The 18,227-nt window shown below is 45.1% G+C and overlaps 1 protein-coding gene and 1 pseudogene across 14 annotated transcripts in view; both read left to right on the forward strand.

Moving 5' to 3' along the window:
- The first annotated feature begins 8,355 nt into the window (after positions 1-8,355).
- LOC306656843 (high mobility group protein B1-like) lies at positions 8,356-9,388 on the forward strand (annotated as a pseudogene). Its single transcript has one exon. The product of its transcript is annotated as a high mobility group protein B1-like (transcript).
- Positions 9,389-15,717: 6,329 nt separating this feature from the next.
- SRRM1 (serine and arginine repetitive matrix 1) overlaps positions 15,718-18,227 on the forward strand; it is a 27,731-nt gene continuing 25,221 nt past the window's right edge. For 12 of the 13 annotated variants that reach the window (XM_079130478.1, XM_079130484.1, XM_079130488.1 and 9 more), the window contains exon 1: positions 15,718-15,850. In XM_079130478.1, coding sequence (XP_078986604.1) covers positions 15,830-15,850 — 21 coding nt within the window. In that variant the 5' untranslated portion in view covers positions 15,718-15,829. The remainder of the gene's footprint in view (positions 15,851-18,227) is intronic. The other variant, XM_079130487.1, reaches the window with a different exon arrangement.

Raw genomic sequence — 18,227 nt, forward strand, 5'->3', positions numbered from 1 at the left:
TTCCCGTACTCTGTACTTAACACCAGTGGTGATGTCAAAGGTCTTCATGTGGCAGTGCTTTTCAGACCTGGAGTAAACCTTTATTTCACTCTAGTGTTAAATGACAGTGTAGCTAGAGATATAAATTCCAAAGTTCTTTTCCTTCAACGCTTTGAAAAATGTTGCTTCCTGGGCTCTTTCGATTCCAGCTATTGAGATTTTCTGTTGATAATTTGCTTTTTCTTCATGGGGAGCCTCCTGCTCCCCAATATTTTGTATTTCTAAAATATCAAAGAAAGAAAGTGTGACTGAATGCCTTCCAGCTGGAGTACCGTACCGGTGGCCTTCCCCACCCTTCCTCCATCCGCTTGCTCAAAGAAACCTCATTCCTGAACATTCCTCACTTTAAAAAATAATAATTCTGCCCTAAATTTATGCTTTCCTGAACAATACATTGTTTAGTTTCGCTAGTGTTTTCCAGCTTTTTATAAAGAGCCCTAACTGTATATAGTCTCCTGAAACTTGTATTTATTTTTAATTTTGTATCTCTAGTTTCATTTGTTTTATTACTTGTGACTCTTCCGTTCCTTCTGCATAAAATTCCACTTTTAAAATATATTTTTGGGGGAGGTCAGTTTATAGCTCCAGGGGAGAGTGTACTTGGCATGAAATCCTGGGTTTGATCCCCAGCACCACCCCAAAAAATGACAATTTATATTTCTACTATCCTGGTGATGGTATTTAGATTATTTCCAGGGTTTTTTTTCCAAAAGGAAAAATATTGCTATAAATATTTTATACACGTCCCTTGGTACACACGTGCATGAGTTTGTAGTGGAAACACTGGATCATAAGATTTGAACATCTTTCATTTTATTTGCTAATGTCAAATGGTTTTCCAGAGTGTTGGCCCTGTTAGGGCGAGATTGCAATAAATCACCGAGTTCCTCTTAAAGCAGGAGACAAAACCATCTTTATTCACCAGCTGGCGGTCCGAATTCACCCGTTGGTGGGACAGAGGGGCAGCTTCAAGTCTGTACCCTTCTGCCCCTCCAGGAGTCAGGGCACACCTTTCATACCATGAGTAGGCGGTCAGTGCACTGATCATGAGCGGCTGTTGCTATGATTAAAGAATGGTCACTAACATCTAGACAATTCTGACCAGGTACATTGTCCAGGAAAAATGGGAACCAAAACGAGAACAATCTCACATAGTATAAGAATTGCCATTTTGTGTTGCCAAACATGCTACACTAAGCAAACGTTGATGGGCACAGAGGCGGGGCGTTCCCTGGGAGAAGCATTTCCTGCATGACATGCAGTCTCAGGGTAAAATGGAGTCTGTTTGGTCATTGCCCATATAGCAAGGCCCATAACAGCCCCAGTTTACTCTTCTTCCAGCTGTATGGGAGTTCTGACCCGGTGCAGTGGTGTATGCCTGTAATCTCAATGGCTCAGGAGGCTGAGGCAGGAGGACTGTGAGTTCAAAGCCAGCCTCAGCAATTTAGTGAGGCCCTCAGCAACTCAGCAAGATCTTGTATCTAAATTAAATATAAAAAAGGGTTGTACCCCTGGGTTCAATCCCTGGTATCAAAAAAAAAAAAAAAAGGTTTTGGCTGATCCACAGCTTCAACACCACTTTGAATTACTAGACTTCTTAATTTTGAAAAATCTAATAGACGTAAATGGATACTTAGGCTTAGTTTACCTTTCCCAGGTGACTAGAGGATGAGCATCTTGTCTTGTGTTGACAGGTTCTGGAAAATGCCAGTTCCAATCTTTGCCCATTTTCTATTGGGTTTTCTCTTCTTTAAAAAAAAAAAAAATATATATATATATATATATATATATATATATTTTTATATATATATAAACATTTTATATATATATAAACACATATATATATGTTTATATATATATATATAAACACTTTCTCTGTTATGGTAATAAATTGTTGCAAATATCTTCTCTCAGATTGCACTTGTCCTTTTACTCTCCTCGCTGTATCTTTTGAGGAATAAACATTATCTTTTTGTTACTGTTACAGGGCTGGGGGTCCTACTGAGGCTTTCAAATGCTAGGCAAAGAACAAACATCTGTAATTGAATATAACAAAATGCATCAATGTTTTTAAGGCTTTAGGGCTTGGAGATGAGGCATCCCTCCAACGCTCCTGTGTCCCAAGCAGGACTGTCCACGGGGGAAATGGCTGGGTTATGAGCAGCTGTGATCTCGGTGGTGGATTCATGGGTGGATTAGACTAATGGATTAACAACGTGAAGTGACAAATGCCCTGGGTGGCAACTAGGCAGGTGTGTGTGACTGGAGAAGTGAGTCCCTGGGGGTAGGCCCTCGGGGATTTTATCTTGTCCCCAACTCCTCCTCCGCCCTCCGCTTCCTGGCTACCATGAGGTGACAGCTTTCCTCTGCCATGAGGCTCGGCCTCATTGGGGCCCAGGGAACGGTCTTGGCCAGACATGGACTAAGCCCCTGGAACATGAGCCACAAGGAGTTCTTCCTGCTCTAATGTCCTTGGCAGGTATTTGGTCACAGGCATGGAAACCCGACTACCACGTACCGTTAGCGCTTTCTCTACCTTGTTTAAGGAGGTCCTCCGTGTCCCTGGGCCTCAAGGACATTCTCGTAAAGTGTTCCTTTTTTTTGTTTTTTTGAAGTTTTGTCTTTCACATTTTTCTGTCCTTTAATCATTGAGAACTAACTTGTGTGTTCCGGGCGCAGTGCTGATCCAGTTTCATCCTGGACACGTTGGTAACCAGTTGACTCAGCCTCCTTAACCTAACGAAGCAAGTTCTGTCTCAGGTCAGACTTCCAGGTACACGTGGGTCTCCTGTGCTGCCGTGCTTCTTTGGTGTCATCTATAAACAGATCCTGCTCTTTCCTCATGAGGGCCAGGCCTCCCCCCCACATTTCTCTTCAGTGGTGGTCTTAACTCTCCTTGGACATTTAGCTTCTATAACAATTTTGGAATCAGTTTGCAAATTCTTCAAGAATTCTGTTTATATTTTTATTGGAATTTCATGAAAGATAAAAAAGAGAGGCATGAGGGGTGCGTGCCTGGAATCCCAGTGACTTTTGAGGCTGAGGTAGGAGGATCACAAGTTCAAGGTCATCGTGGACCGCTTAGCAAGACCCTGTCTCAAAATTAAAAATAAAAAGAGCTGGAAATGTAGCAAAGGGGTAGAGCGCTCTGGGTTCAGTCCTGGGTAAAAAAAAAAAAAAAAAAAAAAGACAAGTTTAGAGAAGAGTGACTATCGATGGCACATATCTGTATCTCCATGTGTCAAAAGTCCAAATTAGATTGCTATTGATTTTGTTTGAAAGTGGATTGATGTTTAAAGAATTTTTAGGGCCAGAGGTGTGGTTCAGTGCCTAAGGTGTGGAGCCCAGGATTCAGCTTCCTGTGATACTGGATTGAACCCAGCTGTTCTCTGCCACTAGCTACAGCCCCGGACCTCTTTATTTTTTAATTTTTAAAATGCTTTTGTAGTTCTGGGATGAACCCAGAGCCTCACACAGGCTAGGCAAGCACTGGACCAGGGAGCTGCCCCCCAGCCCTTTTTGTTGAATTTTGAGACAGGGTCTTGCTATGTGACACAGGCTGATCTCAAACTTGTGATTCTCCTGCCTCGGCCTCCCGAGTAGCTGGGATTATGGGTGTGCACCACCACATGGTGGATGAACTGTTGGAAACCAAAGAGACAGAGAAAATATTAAAAGCAACCAGAGAAAAGGGAAGCATGACAGCAGAGGAACAGTGGTAAGAGTGAGGGTTGATTTCTCGCCCCATTGGGGCTAGAAGACAATGGAACCAGAACTTTGAAGGGGCCTCACACATGCCAGGCTACGCTAGCCAAACTACCAGACTACTCACGAGACTTGTAGGCTACCTGGCCCGGGGGGAGGGGGGAAGAATTTTTTAAAAAGGGAGGAAAATAGATGGTTTTGAAATTAAATATTCAGCCGGGTGGGGTGGCACACACCTGCAATCCCAGCAGCTTGGGAGGCTGAGGCAGGAGGATGGAGAGTTCAAAGCCAGCCTCAGCAATGGCGAGGTGCTAAGCAGCTCAGTGAGGCCCTGTCTCTAAATAAAATACAAAATAGGGCTGGGGATGTAGCTCAGTGTTGGAGTGCCCCTGGGTTCAATCCCCGGTACCACCCAAAAAATATATATGTATAAATAAATAAATATTCATAGACTTATTTACCATTCCCGTGTCCCCTTTCTCCCTCCCGCTTCCTCCCTCTCTTCTATACGTCTACATTTCCAGCTGCTATCATTTCCTTTCAGCCTACACAGCTTCCTCAAGGATTTCTTGGGGTGAGGGTCTGCTGGTGCCAAATTCATTCAACTTTGACTTAATCAGAAGTATCTTTACTTCATCGTTTTTGAAAGATGTCCTCACTGGATGCAGACTTCGAGGTGGCTTTGTGTTCCCTGAGCCCTTCAAGGTTGTAGCTTCCTTGGTTTCCAGCCTCCACTGAGGTGAGAAACCAGCCCTCATTCTTATCATTTTCCCTCTGCCGTCCATTTCCAAATGCATCCATTTTCTCCGGTTGCTTTTAAATTTTTCTCTTGATCTTTGGTTTCCAACAGTTTGTCCATGAGGTGCCTGGGTTTGATTTCCATTGTATTTATCCTCCATGAGCTTCCTCGCCAAGCTTCCCCAATCTTTAAAAAGTATTGTTTTTAAATCAAATTTAGAAAATTTTTGGTTAATCGTCTTTCATTATGTATTATTTCTCTTTTCTCTTTCTAGAACTCCAATTACTGAAATGACTGATCCTAACAAAGCATAAACCAAGTCTCCACGAGGTGGAGATGGTCTGTCAGTAATTTAACTGCCTGCTAGGATAAAACACAACTTTCTTCAGAGGAAAATAGCAGGATCCAGTCCTTTTGAAATATTATGCACAATGTTCATTGTATAATAAACTTATTAGATATCCAACAAAATGGAAAACTCTGACATGCAGGGAAAAGAAAGATAAGTCAACAGAAAGAGACCCCAAATGACCCAGACTTTGGAATTAAGAGACAGAGTATTTGGAACAGCAAAGATATATTTGTTAAGGTATTTGCAGGAAAAGATACAAATAGTGGCTGAAGAAATAGGAAATGTAAGGAGGTATTTAGAAACTGTAAAAGAACGGAATGGAAATTTCAAAATGAAAACATAGCATTTGCGATTAAAAATGCTTTAACTGGGGGCAGGAGCTGTGGCTCAGTGGTAGAGTGCTTGCCTAGCATGTGTGAGGCACTGGGTTCGATTCTCAGCACCACATATAAATAAATGAGTACAATAAAGGTCTATCAACATCTAAAACAAATATTAAAAAAAAAAAGGTCTGGGGATGTAGCTTAGTTGGTTGGGAGAGTGGGTGCCTTGCAAGCACAAAAGCACAAGGCCCTGTTCAATTCCCAGCACTGCAAAAAAAAAAAAAAAAAAAAAAAATGCTTTAACTGTGATTAACATCAGGTTGGATATAGCCTAGGAAATGATCAGTGAATTTTTAATTTTTATTTTATTTTATTTATTGGTACTAGGGATTGAACCCAGGGGCACTTTAACATTGAGCCACAACCCCAGCCCTTTTTATTTTTTATTTTGAGACAGCATCTCCCTAAGTTGCTTAGGGCCTCACTAAGTTGCTGAGACAGACCTTGAACTCTCAATCCTCCGGCCTTAGATCCTGGGTCGCTAGGATTCCGGGTGTGGACTGCACCCAGATTTGGTGAACCTAAAACAGTTCAATAAACATCATTCTAAAGAAATAAAACACTGAAAATCAGAAAAAGAAAAAGGGAAACTGGTTAATGTTGAAAAGACAATGAGCTTGGATCTTTGGGCTCATCTTTTCCACTAAAGCTCATCTGCACTGTGACTGACTAATTATTTGCATGACTTTCATCTTTTTTCTTTTCTTTTCTTTTCTTTTTTTTTTTTCTTTGATACCGGGGTTGAACCCAGGGTGCCCTACCACTCAGCTAAGTCCCCAGCCCCTTTTATTTTTTATTTTGAGACAGGGTCTCATTAAGTTGCTGAGGCCTGGGGAGATAGCCCAGTCGGTAGAGTGCTTGCCTTGCAAGCACAAGGCCCTGGGTTCGATCCCCAGCACCGCAAAAAAAAAGTTGCTGAGGCCTGTGATCCTCCTCCCTGTGATCCTCCTCCATCAGTCTCCTGAGGAGCTGGAATCACAGCTGGCTTTCTCTCAGTTGTTTTGTTTTTGTTTTGTTTTGTTTGCCCTCAGTTTTCCACAAGTTAATCCCCAATAGTTCCAGCAGGCCAACAGAGAAGTCTTGTGATTCAAATTTATATTTACTGATGGTTCCCTGTGTCTGGTCCTCGCTAGCCCTGCATTTATAAAACAGTGTGATCCGTATCCTGCCCAATCAGGGGATTAGAAAAGAGGGATTGGGTATTCCGCTCAGTGGCAGAACCCTTGCCTAGTATGTGTAAGGCTCTGGGTTAGACCCTCAACCCTCAACCCTCGGGTTGGGGGAAGAAAAATCACTCAGAGGAACATATGCTGTTTCCCATTTTTAAATAAAGTTAAAGATTATTTGAATCAGTGACCACTTATGACCATTACCAGAATCATCACGAGCCTAAAGGTGAAGAAAATTCAGCCAAGTACTCTGACTTTCCCTTCCCCTCCCCTGGGTTTGGGCATGGACTGGGAGGCTGGCCAGGTTAAGGAGGGTGCATTTGCTCATTCGCCAGAAGGAAAAGATCTGTCTGTTCCTCCTCCGGCCCTTGGCTTGACACCCACATGAGCACCCAGCCATGAGCGATGCTGTGGTCTGAACCCTAAGCAGGTGGACCAGACCTAGAAAGTGAATTCTGTTGTGTGCCAGCTATGTGAGTTGTAGGCAACTCTTTCTTTGCAATCCTCACTTTATTCATCTGTAAAATGGGGATAATACCTATGTATTACTAGGACTGCCAAAACCAATCACCACAGACTATGTGGCTTTAACAGCAGAAACTTATTTCCTCACAATTCTGGAGGCTAGAAATCCAAGACCCAAGTGTGAAGAGCAGGCTGTACCCTGCTCTGGGTTGCTCTCTGATGTGGAGAACAGCAGTGTCCAGGCTGTGCCTGAACCTCGGTTACTCCATTTTGTAAAGCGGTAGTTTGCCATGAGTTACTCCATGGTGAGTATCAGCGCTGAGGTGGAAGGTAACCAACCACCATCTGCCTGGCACAACCGTGAGACACACTGAGAAATGAACCATTCCAAAAGAATGCCCACCTGCGAACGTATCAAACTAATCAGAAGCCCGAGGATACGCGGGCCTCTCAGACTCAGAACAAGGAGGCCTACGCAGGTTTCACACACACCAGACCAGCGAACGACACCACGCCCTCCCTCGAGGCCCTTAAAGAGGAGCGCCCTAAGACTGGGCATAGCGACACCTCGACCCTGGCATCTGGTCACTGGTCATGAGTCTTGCCCAGGAAAATGCCACAGTGAAGAACCTCTGAATCTGTCATCTGGCTTTAAGAGAGTGCTGTCCCTCCTGCCTACTGTGACCACGCGAGTCCTGCTCCAAGCTGGCGGGCTGTGAAATTGCCGTCTCTCCTGACCTTGACCTAGAACACTTTCCTGTGCTTTGGCAGCTCCGGGCCTTGAAGGAGTTCTTTGGCTGGTTCCTAATCTTTTCCGACCAGCTACAGTGACTCTTGGCAGCTCTCTACCTTCTGCCTTTGCTTTCAGTTCAGCTGCCTGAAACAATTTGTGTAAAACTGTGTGACATGTGCTTTGTGACTGAAGTGTTGTAGGTATTAGAAATTAAGATTGGAATAAAGAACCTGTGATTGCCTGGCTTATGACTTAGCAGGTGCCCCGCCACGTGTTCAATGAACCGCTGCTGATGAAAGTAGTATGGCCGTGAATTCACTGCTGTTCAGTAAACCCTGGCCTTGTGGAAAGAGGCAGACACGTTTGGTCTCCATTAATGTCACAGCATGCTCACAACACCAAGGTGTGGCAGCGCTGGTTTCTTCTGGCTTTTTTTCCACATCTTTTATTGGTGCCTTATAGCCGTGCATCTGGATGGGAGTTGTTACATATTCGTACATGCACACGACATAACTGTCGTTTGACCAGTATCAATTCTGAGGCTCTTTCCATACAAAACACTAACTCTGTTTAAAGGAAGTAACACAATAGTTTATTCTGAGCCAAATATAAGTGACCATAACCCAGGAACACAGATTCAACATCCTGAATGACATGTTCCACGGTGGAAGAGGTTTCCTGAACCTTTATATTCACAGAAAAGAAGACAGTCATGGACAGAGCGGAGAGGGAGGAGGCTGCGCCTGGCTCCTGCCGTCACAGCCATTGCAGTACATTGGGCTCCACAGAGACAGCGCCGGGGCAAGTGAGGGCCGGACTGGCACTGGGCGACTCTGTGCCTCGCTGAGGAAAAACAACTAAACATGGGCAAAGGAGATCCTGAGAAGCCGAGAGGCAAAATGTCATCATATGGATTCTTTGTGCAAACTTGCTGGGAGGAGCACAAGGAGCACCCAGATGCTTCAGTCAACTTTTCAGAGTCTTCTAAGAAGTGCTCAGAGGTGGAAGGCCATGTCTGCTAAAGAGAAAGGAGAATTTGAAGACATGGCAAAGGCGGACAGGGCCCATTATGAAAGAGAAATGAAAACCTATATCCCTCCTAAAGGGGAGACAAAAAAGAAGTTCAAGGATTCCAATGCACTCAAGAGGCCTCCGTCGGCCTTCTTCTTGTTCTGTTCTGAATATCGCCCAAAAATCAAAGAACATCCTGGCCTATCCATTGGTGATGTTGCAAAGAAACTGAGGGAGATATGGAATCGCTGCTGCACATGATAAGCAGCCTTAGAAAAAGAAGGCTGCTAAGCCGAAGGGGAAATACGAAAAGGATACTGCTGCCTACCGAGCTAAAGGAAAACCAGATGCAGCAAAAAAAGGGAGTTGTCAAGGCTGAAAAAAGCAAGAAAAAGAAGGAAGAGGAGGAAGATGAAGAGGAGGAAGAGGAAGATGAAGGAGATGAAGATGAAGATGAGGATGAATAAGTTGGTTCTAGCAGTTTTTTTTTCCTTGTCTATAAAGCATTCAGCCCCCCTGTACACAACTCACTCCTTTTAAAGAAAAAAATTGAAATGTAAGGCTGTGTAAGATTTGTTTTTAAACTGTACAGTGTCTTTTTTTGTATAGTTAACACACTACCGAATGTGTCTTTAGATAGCCCTGTCCTGGTGGTATTTTCAATAGCCACTAACCTTCCCTGGTACAGTATGGGGGTTGTAAATTGGCCTAGAAATTTAAAGCAGGTTCTTGTTGGTGCACAGCACAAATTAGTTATATACGGGGACGGTAGTTTTTCATCTTCAGTTGTCTCTGATGCAGCTTAATTGTTGTTCTGTTAACTGAATACCACTCTGTAATTGAAAAAGCAACGGTTTTGCTGACATTCTGAATGCTTCTAAGTAAACACAATTTTTTTATTAAAAAAAAGTCATGAATAAATGTGTTTATAAAATGCACAGGTGGGGCCATCAGATAGGCAGGCTATGGCAAGGCAATCCCCTCTATAGGATTTATTTTTTATTTATTTATTTTTGTGGTGCTGGGAATCGAACCCACAGCATTATGCTTGCAAGGAAAGCACTTTACCGACTGAGCTATCTCCCCAGCTCCCTCCATAGGATTTTGATGTTGTCATTTTGTTCTCAATACTGGGAATTGAATCTAGTGGGCCTACAGCACTGAGCTACATCCTCAGTCCTTATTATTTTTTGAGGCTGGGTCTCACTAAGTTGCTGAGACAATCAGTCTGTCTCAACCTCCCAAGTAGCTGGGATTACAGGCGTGTAATGCTCCAACTCAGATGGGGGATTTTGGGGTTTTTTGTTTTTGTTTCTGTTTTTTGGTATCAGGGACTGAACCCAGGGGCCCTTAACCATTGAGCCACATCCCCAGGCCCTTTTATATTTTTTATTTTGGGACAAAATCTCACTAAGTTGCTTAGGGTCTTTTTAAATTGCTGAGGCCAGTCTTGAATTTGTGATCCTCCTGTCTCAGCCTCCCTGATCCCTGGGATCACAGATGTCCACCACCATGCCTTTGCTTAGGGTTGGTGAAAGCTAGAGGTGAGTCAAGTTTAATGATACATTCCAAGAGTTCCATCTAGAAGTCACAAGGATGTTAGGTTAGACACAGAGGTTGACAGTAAAAGCCATAATCTCTTCTTATTTTGTTTCTGTGGTGGTGGGAATTGAACCCGCGGGGACTCTGACACTGAGCTACATCCCCAGCCCTTTTTATTTTTTCACTTTTCAAAGTCTCTCTAAATTACCCAAAATGGGCTCTAACTTGAAATCCTCCTGGTTTAGCCTCCTTAGTAGCTGGTATCATGGGTGTGCGCCACCGCGCCTGGCTCTAACCTTGATGTATTGGAGGCACCAGACTATTGGATTAGGGCCCACCTAATGCCCTTGTTTTAACTTAATTACCTCTTTAAATGCCCAGTCAGCAAACTCAGTCACATCCTGAGATACCGACTGCAGGTCAGGACTTCAACGCCTGAAGGAAGAGGGCAAAATTCAGCTTACAACAATCTACGGTTTATTATTGTGGGATTGAATCAACTTGTGTGTTTAAAATATTAACATAAAGCTTTGCATAATATGTCCCCTAAAATGTTAATTGCTGTTATTATGAGAACTGACAGAAAGATAGTGTTCTCTTAATCCAGAGTGAAGATAGATCTCTTTATCTTCCAGCCCTTTTTTGTTAAACTATGCAAACAAAACGTCTGAATATAAGATCAGTAGAGTTCTTCCAATGGAATAAAAAGCACAAAAAGATTGCTGCATTTTTCTCTCATGCCTGTTACTATTGTCCTCCTGGCTACACTGTAAACTTTGAGGACTGTCTTACACTTCCCCTGTGTTCCTTACTACATAAGAACATCATGTCTCCAAGTAAAAAATTAGAAAGTCTGGGGATGTAGCTCAGTGGTAAAGAAAGCGCCCCTGGGTTTCATCCCCAGCAACCCCCTCCCCCTAAAAAATGGTGAGCATCTATCTCAAGAGTTCAATATAAAAACAACCAATCAAACCACATACTCTTGTAATAGTTTACTTATTTCCAGTAACAAGTCCTGCCCTACCAGAGTCACATTATCATCAGAGGGTAGACCGCCATCTAGTGACTCCTGTTAGACTAGGAAAGTGTGAAATTCAAAAAACTCCATGCTACTTCCATGTCTTTGATATTTGCATATACAGAATGATTAGAAATCTTCTAATAGCATGACAGCTTTGTATATCAATGATAGATCCAGGACTGGGGATATGGCTCAGTTGGTAGAGTCTCTGCCTCATAAGTGCAAGGCCCTGGGTTCAATCCCTAATACTAAAAAAAAAAAAAAAAAAAAAAAAGATCCGACTCAGTTTTCATCCTTTATTCCAGAGATTTCTGGCATTTTATGTAGTTAACCTCTGTGAATTTTGATTGCTTAAAAGAATGAAAAAGGGGCTGGGGTTGCAGCTCATGGATAGAGAGCTTGCCTAGCATGTGTGAGACACTGGGATTGATCCTCAGCACCACATATAAATAAATTTTTAAAAAATAAAGGTATTGTGTCCATCTACAACTAAAAAAATTTTAAAAAGATAATTATCACTAGAATAAATATGAAGAGGGCCATGAGATATTCAGGAAGTAGAAAGCATCTTTTTACTCTGAAAAAATGATAGAGCACTTAAAATTCCCAGCACAAAACCCCAAAAATGTGCAGTTCAGTGGTTGCAGGAACATTCATTGCAATTATTCCTGTTCGATAATGCTACACTTAAAACAATTTGATGATTCAAAGTTTCTTTTTTGTGCTTCTGGGATGGAACCCCGGCCTCATGCATGCTAGGTAAGCACCCTACCACTGAGCCGCACCCCTCAAAACATTAAAACTTGTAAGAATAAAGTCGTAGTCATAATTGAAAATGAGGGGAAACCACATTATATGCTAATTTCACTTGCTTATATTGACCTTAAAACTCACTAATTTTGAAGGTCATCCAACTCAGCAATACATAATTAGTCTTTTTAGTGGACAACACTTCTGGGGTGTAGGTCATGATAATAACGATTGCCAAGTTACTTTCCGGGGACTTCAACACTATTTTTGTCGAAACCACTGACTCTTCACTTGGGCCCGCACAGCTGTCTGATGAGGGACCTCTTTGATATTAGAAGGTTGAAAGTTTTACCCTCAGCTGACACTAGTGCTACCATTTTCTGAATTGTCCTGTGAAGAGCTCTGGAGATTGATTACACACAGAGACCACTCATTACTTCCAATCACCCTCCTTATGCCTTAAGCCACTTTGCTCCCATATCCTCAAACCCTCATGCATAAACTCTCTTATACTTTTATTTTTATCATTATTTAAAACATTTTTCCATAAACTTTTGCTTGCAAAATGTCATGAATGGCAAAACGGGCCTGGTTCAGTAACATACTTATACCTGTAGGTACATTTTCATACTTTCTTGAAAGCATGAAAGAATATGTTCTTATATCCCAAAAGTCTGTTCTATGATGGAAATATTGACCTTTGGCACATTGTTTTTAACACTTAACTATTGTGCATCTGGCCAAAACGCCTGTCATTGCACAGGTCATTAGAACCTATTCAAACTCTGGTTTGGGTATTGAGGATAGTTGAGAGAAAGGCACAGTCTGTCTTCAAAGAGTTTGCCTTGTCTAAAAGCAGAGATTAGCATATGTGTAATAAGAATACATATGCAAGCATAGGTGAAATATGGAATCCTGCTTTGTGAGGTCTGGACTCAGGGATTTTGTTTTGTTCTGGTTTTGGCTCTGTGGATTGAGGAGGTTGAATCCAGAGTCTTGCACATGCTAAACTACTGAGCTCCATCCCCCAGCTCCAGACCAGGGTTTTTATGAGGCTCAATGACCCTCTAAAAGATAATCAGATACTAGGTATTGAGTTCCAATAAGCGAAAATATTTCCAGGAAAAGGTCATGTCTAAACTGAAGCCTAGAGGAAGAATTAAAGTTCACCAGTTAAAGGGTTAAGGATAATAAGGCAAGGTGGAGAGGGCCAAGAGAGGGGAGGGAGGGAACAATGCTTTCAGACCAAGGAGACAGAGCATGTGCAAACATCCTGAGGGGAGAGTCCCTTCTAAATCTGAAAGTGGCCCCCAATGATCCTCCCCTGCTAGTATTCATGTCCTCGTACAGTTCTCTCCAAGGCTGAATAGGTGGAGCTTGTGTAACCAATATTTTGAAAACTATGACATATGACTTCATAAAAGGTATTGTGACTTCTGTCCGGTTCTCTTTTGGATCATTTGCTCCCACTGAGGGAAGCCGGCTCAAACGCCATAAAGACACTAACCACCACTAAAGATCGGGCGATGTGGCAAAGAACTGAAGCTCTTGCCTATAGCCATGTGGGTAAGCCCTTTTGGAAACATCTGGTTCCAGCTGACTGTCACCTTGACTACATTCCCTTGAAAGACGCTACGCCAGAGTCACCCACCTAAGCCACTCCAGACTCCTGATACCCAAAAAAAGCAGGAGATGACAAGTTTGTTTTAAATATTGCAAAATTTGGGGAGTGATTTGTTATGCAGCAATAGATAGCTAATATACTCGCCAGTATGTTCAAAGACATCCTCCAGAGCAAAATGCATGTTTTTAATCCATCAACAATTCCATCTCAGCTACCGAACTGTTTTAGTCCATGAGTTACTTGGTAGGTTTGAGTTCCGTCCTCAGCACCACATAAAAACTAAAAGGTGTGTCCATCTGCAGCTAAAAAACATGTATATATGTTTTAAAAAGAGAAAAAAGGGCAAGATTTAGTGGTTGTGGAGGGTGAAGAGAAAGTGATGACAGAGAAAAAGATGGCCTCATTCATTAAGAACAGCAAAAAGGTTGAGGCAAGTGGGTGGAGAGGAGTTGTGCTGCATGCTGAGCCTCAGAAGCCTCTAAAACATCCAGTGGGTATGTCAGCAGGAAGTTGAAAATACAGGTCTGGGCCAGACCTGTGCCTGATAGACAGAGATCTGGAATATGAAGAGAAATGAAATCAAGAGAGGAGTGACACATCACCTTTGTCAGGGAAAAGATAAAAGGATCGATGACAAAGTCAAAAGGAGCTGGGCACGTTGGTGCACGCCTGTAACCCCAATGACTCCGGAGGCTGAGGCAGGAAGGGCCAAGTTTTAAGCCAGCCTCAGCAATTCAGTGAGGCTCTAAGCAACTTAGTGAGACCCTGTCTCAAAGCAAAAAAGGGCCGGGAATGTGGCTTAGCAGGGCAGTGAAGGGAGTTAAAACAGAAAGGCTAATCAGAACCAGAGAACAGCGAGATAGGGAGCGTTATGATTTCATAGTTCCATCTGGTCGTGTTCTATAGAGGCCACTTCCAAACCTTCCGTTCAATTTTTTACTGAGCCACGTGCCACTGTTCTACCACACTATTCTAGGGTGGTGTGTGTGTGTAGGGGCGCACACATCAGTGAAAACACTGAAAAGGCCCCGACTAGGGAGCTTACATTCCCGTGTGGGGAACAGACAATAACAATCTCAACTGCTGGGCGGCACCTGTAATTCCAGCAAATTGGGAGGCTGAGACAGGAGGATCAGAAATTCAAGGCCAGCCTGGGCAGCTTGGCAAGACCCTGTCTCAAAATAAACAACAGTAGGGGCTGAGGATGTGGCTGCGCGGTGGAGTGGCCCGGGCTGACCAGCAGGACCCCCGCCCCAGCAGTTAAGTCCGAAGGTGATGAGGGCCACGGGGGCAGAGCAGGGGCAGGCAGGGCAGGCACGCCAGGCAGATGCCCGGGCCTCCGACCTCAGGGGCCGAGACCCGCGCCAGGCCAGCGTCCAGAACAATGGGGCGGGGCGGCGAGACCTCGGGAGCGCGGCCTTTGTTTTTGGCGGCGGGCGGCGGGGAGCGTGGCCTGGGCCTGCCAGGTCTGCGATGTCCACCGGGGGTCTCGGGGGACACGTCAAGCGGGCGGCGCCGCCAGCGTTTGCAGTCTGCGCGGGAGACACAGACGCCGTCGGCACAGGGTTGGCACGGAGGCCACCGGGGCGGGCGGGACGGGGCCGCGCCGGCTGCCCGCCCGTCCGCCGGGCTACCCGGCAGTGAAACCGAAACTCCACTAACGGACGCTTCCCGCTCCTTCCACGGCCCAGCAAAGGCTGGGCCAGAAGGCGGATGTCATTTGTGCTGCATCGCGACCACTTAGGGCGAGTCCCGACAGCCGGGGAAGTCGTAAAACCCGCACCGGCGTAACTTTCACAATGACAGGGGAGGCCGCACGGCCTTCTCGCTTGCGCACGGGCCGCCCCACCAGCGTCACTCTGAGGTAACAGCCTTTCTCTTCAAACGCTCCACCGAGCCCCGTGAGCGGAAGGCCTCCCTACCCCCAACTACGGGTGGAAGGATGGGTCAAGTCCCATCGCGCGAACAAGGCTGGTCACGCGCCACAAAAGGATTCGCAAGGCCGGGCCGACCACTCTTCTTCTTTCTCCCATTGGCTGCGATCGTCGAGCTCGCCTCCCTCATTGGCTAATAAAAAGCCTCGGCCAGGTAGAAGCTCGCCCCAACTGGTGCGCGTGCGCACGCGTGGCGGGCCCTCGGCGCACTGAGCAGGCGCGGCCCCGTGTCGGCTGGAGGGGGCGGGTGCAGCGGCACGCGCTGCGTCCCGGCGTTCTGCTCCCCTCCGCCGGTCCCGCCCTCCGTCGCGGCGGCGCGGTGCACCCTGGGATAGGGAGCGATCTCCGAGCGAGGCAGCAAGATGGACGCGGGATTCTTCCGCGTAAGTAGGAGCGCGGGGATATGGGTTGAGGTGAAGGGGCTTCTCCGCAAGACCCTGGAGGAGGTCTAAACTCGGGACACGGTGGCCCACGAAGGGAGGCCTTGGAGACCCTGAGGATTCCGGGTGCCGGCAGAGGCTCCCCACCGCGCTGCGGCGGAGACCGGTGCGCCCCTGCGCAGTCTCCTCCTCCGGGATCGTCCCCCCTACGCGGCGGCGGTGGCCGGAAAATGGCGTCGGGAATGGGCCGGAGCCGTACCTCGCCGCCCGCCTGGCGGGGCCTGCGGGCCGAGCGCCGCGCCCGCCGCTGGGTCCTGGGGCCTAGCGGAGCCCGGAGGAGGAAGTCCCTAGAGGGAGGGCGGAGGGAAGCCCGAGGTGACTGGCGGCGGGAGGGCCCGGAGCGTACGGTTTGGGGGTGCGCCCCAGAAGAGCGTCTTCCGGGAGGAGGACGACGGGGGGCGCTCAGCGGCCTCCCTGGAGGGAGCGGGCTCTCCCTCCTCCTCCCCCCAGGTCCTAAGCCTTCGCGAAGGCTCCGGGTCAGAGTTCGCGGGAGCTCCCGCCCAATTTGATATCCCTTCAGGGAGGGGAGCGCAGATAATTTGCAGTCGGAACGTTTGAGTCGGAGGCTCTGTGAGGGCAGAGGGGGCAACGAAAAGTAGGCGCGTGTGGAGGCAGGTTGCGGGGTGAGTCCCCTCGGCTTCCCGCCCTTCGCCGCCTCCCCCGCCCGCGCTCGCGAGTTTGTTGGACTCTTCGGGAGAAGAGGTGACTCCGAACCTGGGCTCCGCGGGCGGGAAGGCATTCGGCCGGCCCAGACCTCACCGTTTTTCGCCCCCCGTGCTGGAGTCATATTGCATTCCTGTAGGAAATGAGCTCCAGATCGAGATCTAGATGGGTATGAAGGGACACTTAGAGGACTCAAGTTGACTGCAAATGAGCCCTGCGGGGTTTGCATGTTCTTTAAATGCAGGGTTATCCACGTATAAAGACCACTGGGTCTAAGCTAAAATCTCCATTTTGTGTAATACAGGTTGACTCTTTCCCTAGAGCATGTAATTTGCATTTTGTGTGTGTTTAAAAGAAAAATTGGAAGAGAGGAAGGCCAGGGCATTAATAAAGATCTCTCTTGACACTGCAAACCAGGCATCGAAATTATTCTTTAATTAGCTTGAAGTATGCCAACTAGTTTTTCATTAGAAGTTGCGATACCATTCCAAGCATTGAACTTAAGACACTTCGTCAGTTATTTGTTCTTCGGTCATGTAATCAAGGTAGTTACTTAGGAACCATAATTTCAAAGGAGCTTGTCAAATTTTCACACGACTGAACTGTCCATTTTGTAACGAATTTGGTAGTGACTACTCATTTCTTGTGGTGCAAGAGTGATATTTTCAAACAGGTAGAAACCTGTTCTTATGACTTTTGTCAAGTATTTCCATTGGAAAGGAGTTCCAATTTAAAAAAAAAGCAAGGTGGTTGATACGGTAAAATTTAAGATGACGTTTTCTTTTTGTTGGTAAAAAACTGGGGAAGAATGCAGTCTTATATACTATCTACAATTCCTTAAATGTAGGAGTTAACTGGATTGATTTAAGCTCTGACTTAAAATATTTTAGAGCATTTAGTACACTGCCAACCAGGCTATAATCTGAGTAAAGTGAAAGTGGTATTTTCCATTTACTGAACAACTGCCACAGGTACTTGATGTGTAATTTCTGATATACACAACAAACCTGTGAAGTAGATATCATTATTCTACCCCCCCACCACTTCTAAATATTTCCTTTTAAATATGTTTTTATTTGGAGGAGTTTCAGTGACGGTGCCTAGAATTCTTGAGCCCTTGTTTGAGCCTTAGTATCACCAAAAAGTTAGTGTGTGTATGTGTGTGTTAAAATTTTAATAGACAGGTAGTAACCATACAAATTTATGGGGTACAGTGTGAGATTTCAATTCTTGTATAAAATTTGTAATGTCAGATTAGGATTAAACATTTATTTCTTTGTTTTATTATCCCTATTTTAGCAGGTAAAGAAATCTTATCAGAGGTTAGGTAACTTGCTTTGAGAACACAAGACTGAGTAGTGAAAGAATTGAGACGCTTAATTCAGGTTCTTTAAGTTCCCAAACAAAATTTTCTTGATCTCTTTCCAAAAAAACGGGCCAGCTCAGCAAACCAATCAGATTTCAGATCACACTGCTAAGTATTTCTGTGTTTAATTGGGCTAGTAGGAATGATAAAATGAAAAGATTAATTAGTGATTACTTGATAGCTATTGTAGTATTTGTGAGCTCTCATTTTTACAAGTTCTTTGCTGAAATTGAGTTTATATATTAAGGTAAACCTTTCTTTTTTATGCATTCCTGTTCTTAAAAGTTGTGG

Source organism: Sciurus vulgaris, assembly GCF_902686455.1.
Source record: "Sciurus vulgaris genome assembly, chromosome: 1".
Lineage (NCBI taxonomy): Eukaryota > Metazoa > Chordata > Mammalia > Rodentia > Sciuridae > Sciurus > Sciurus vulgaris.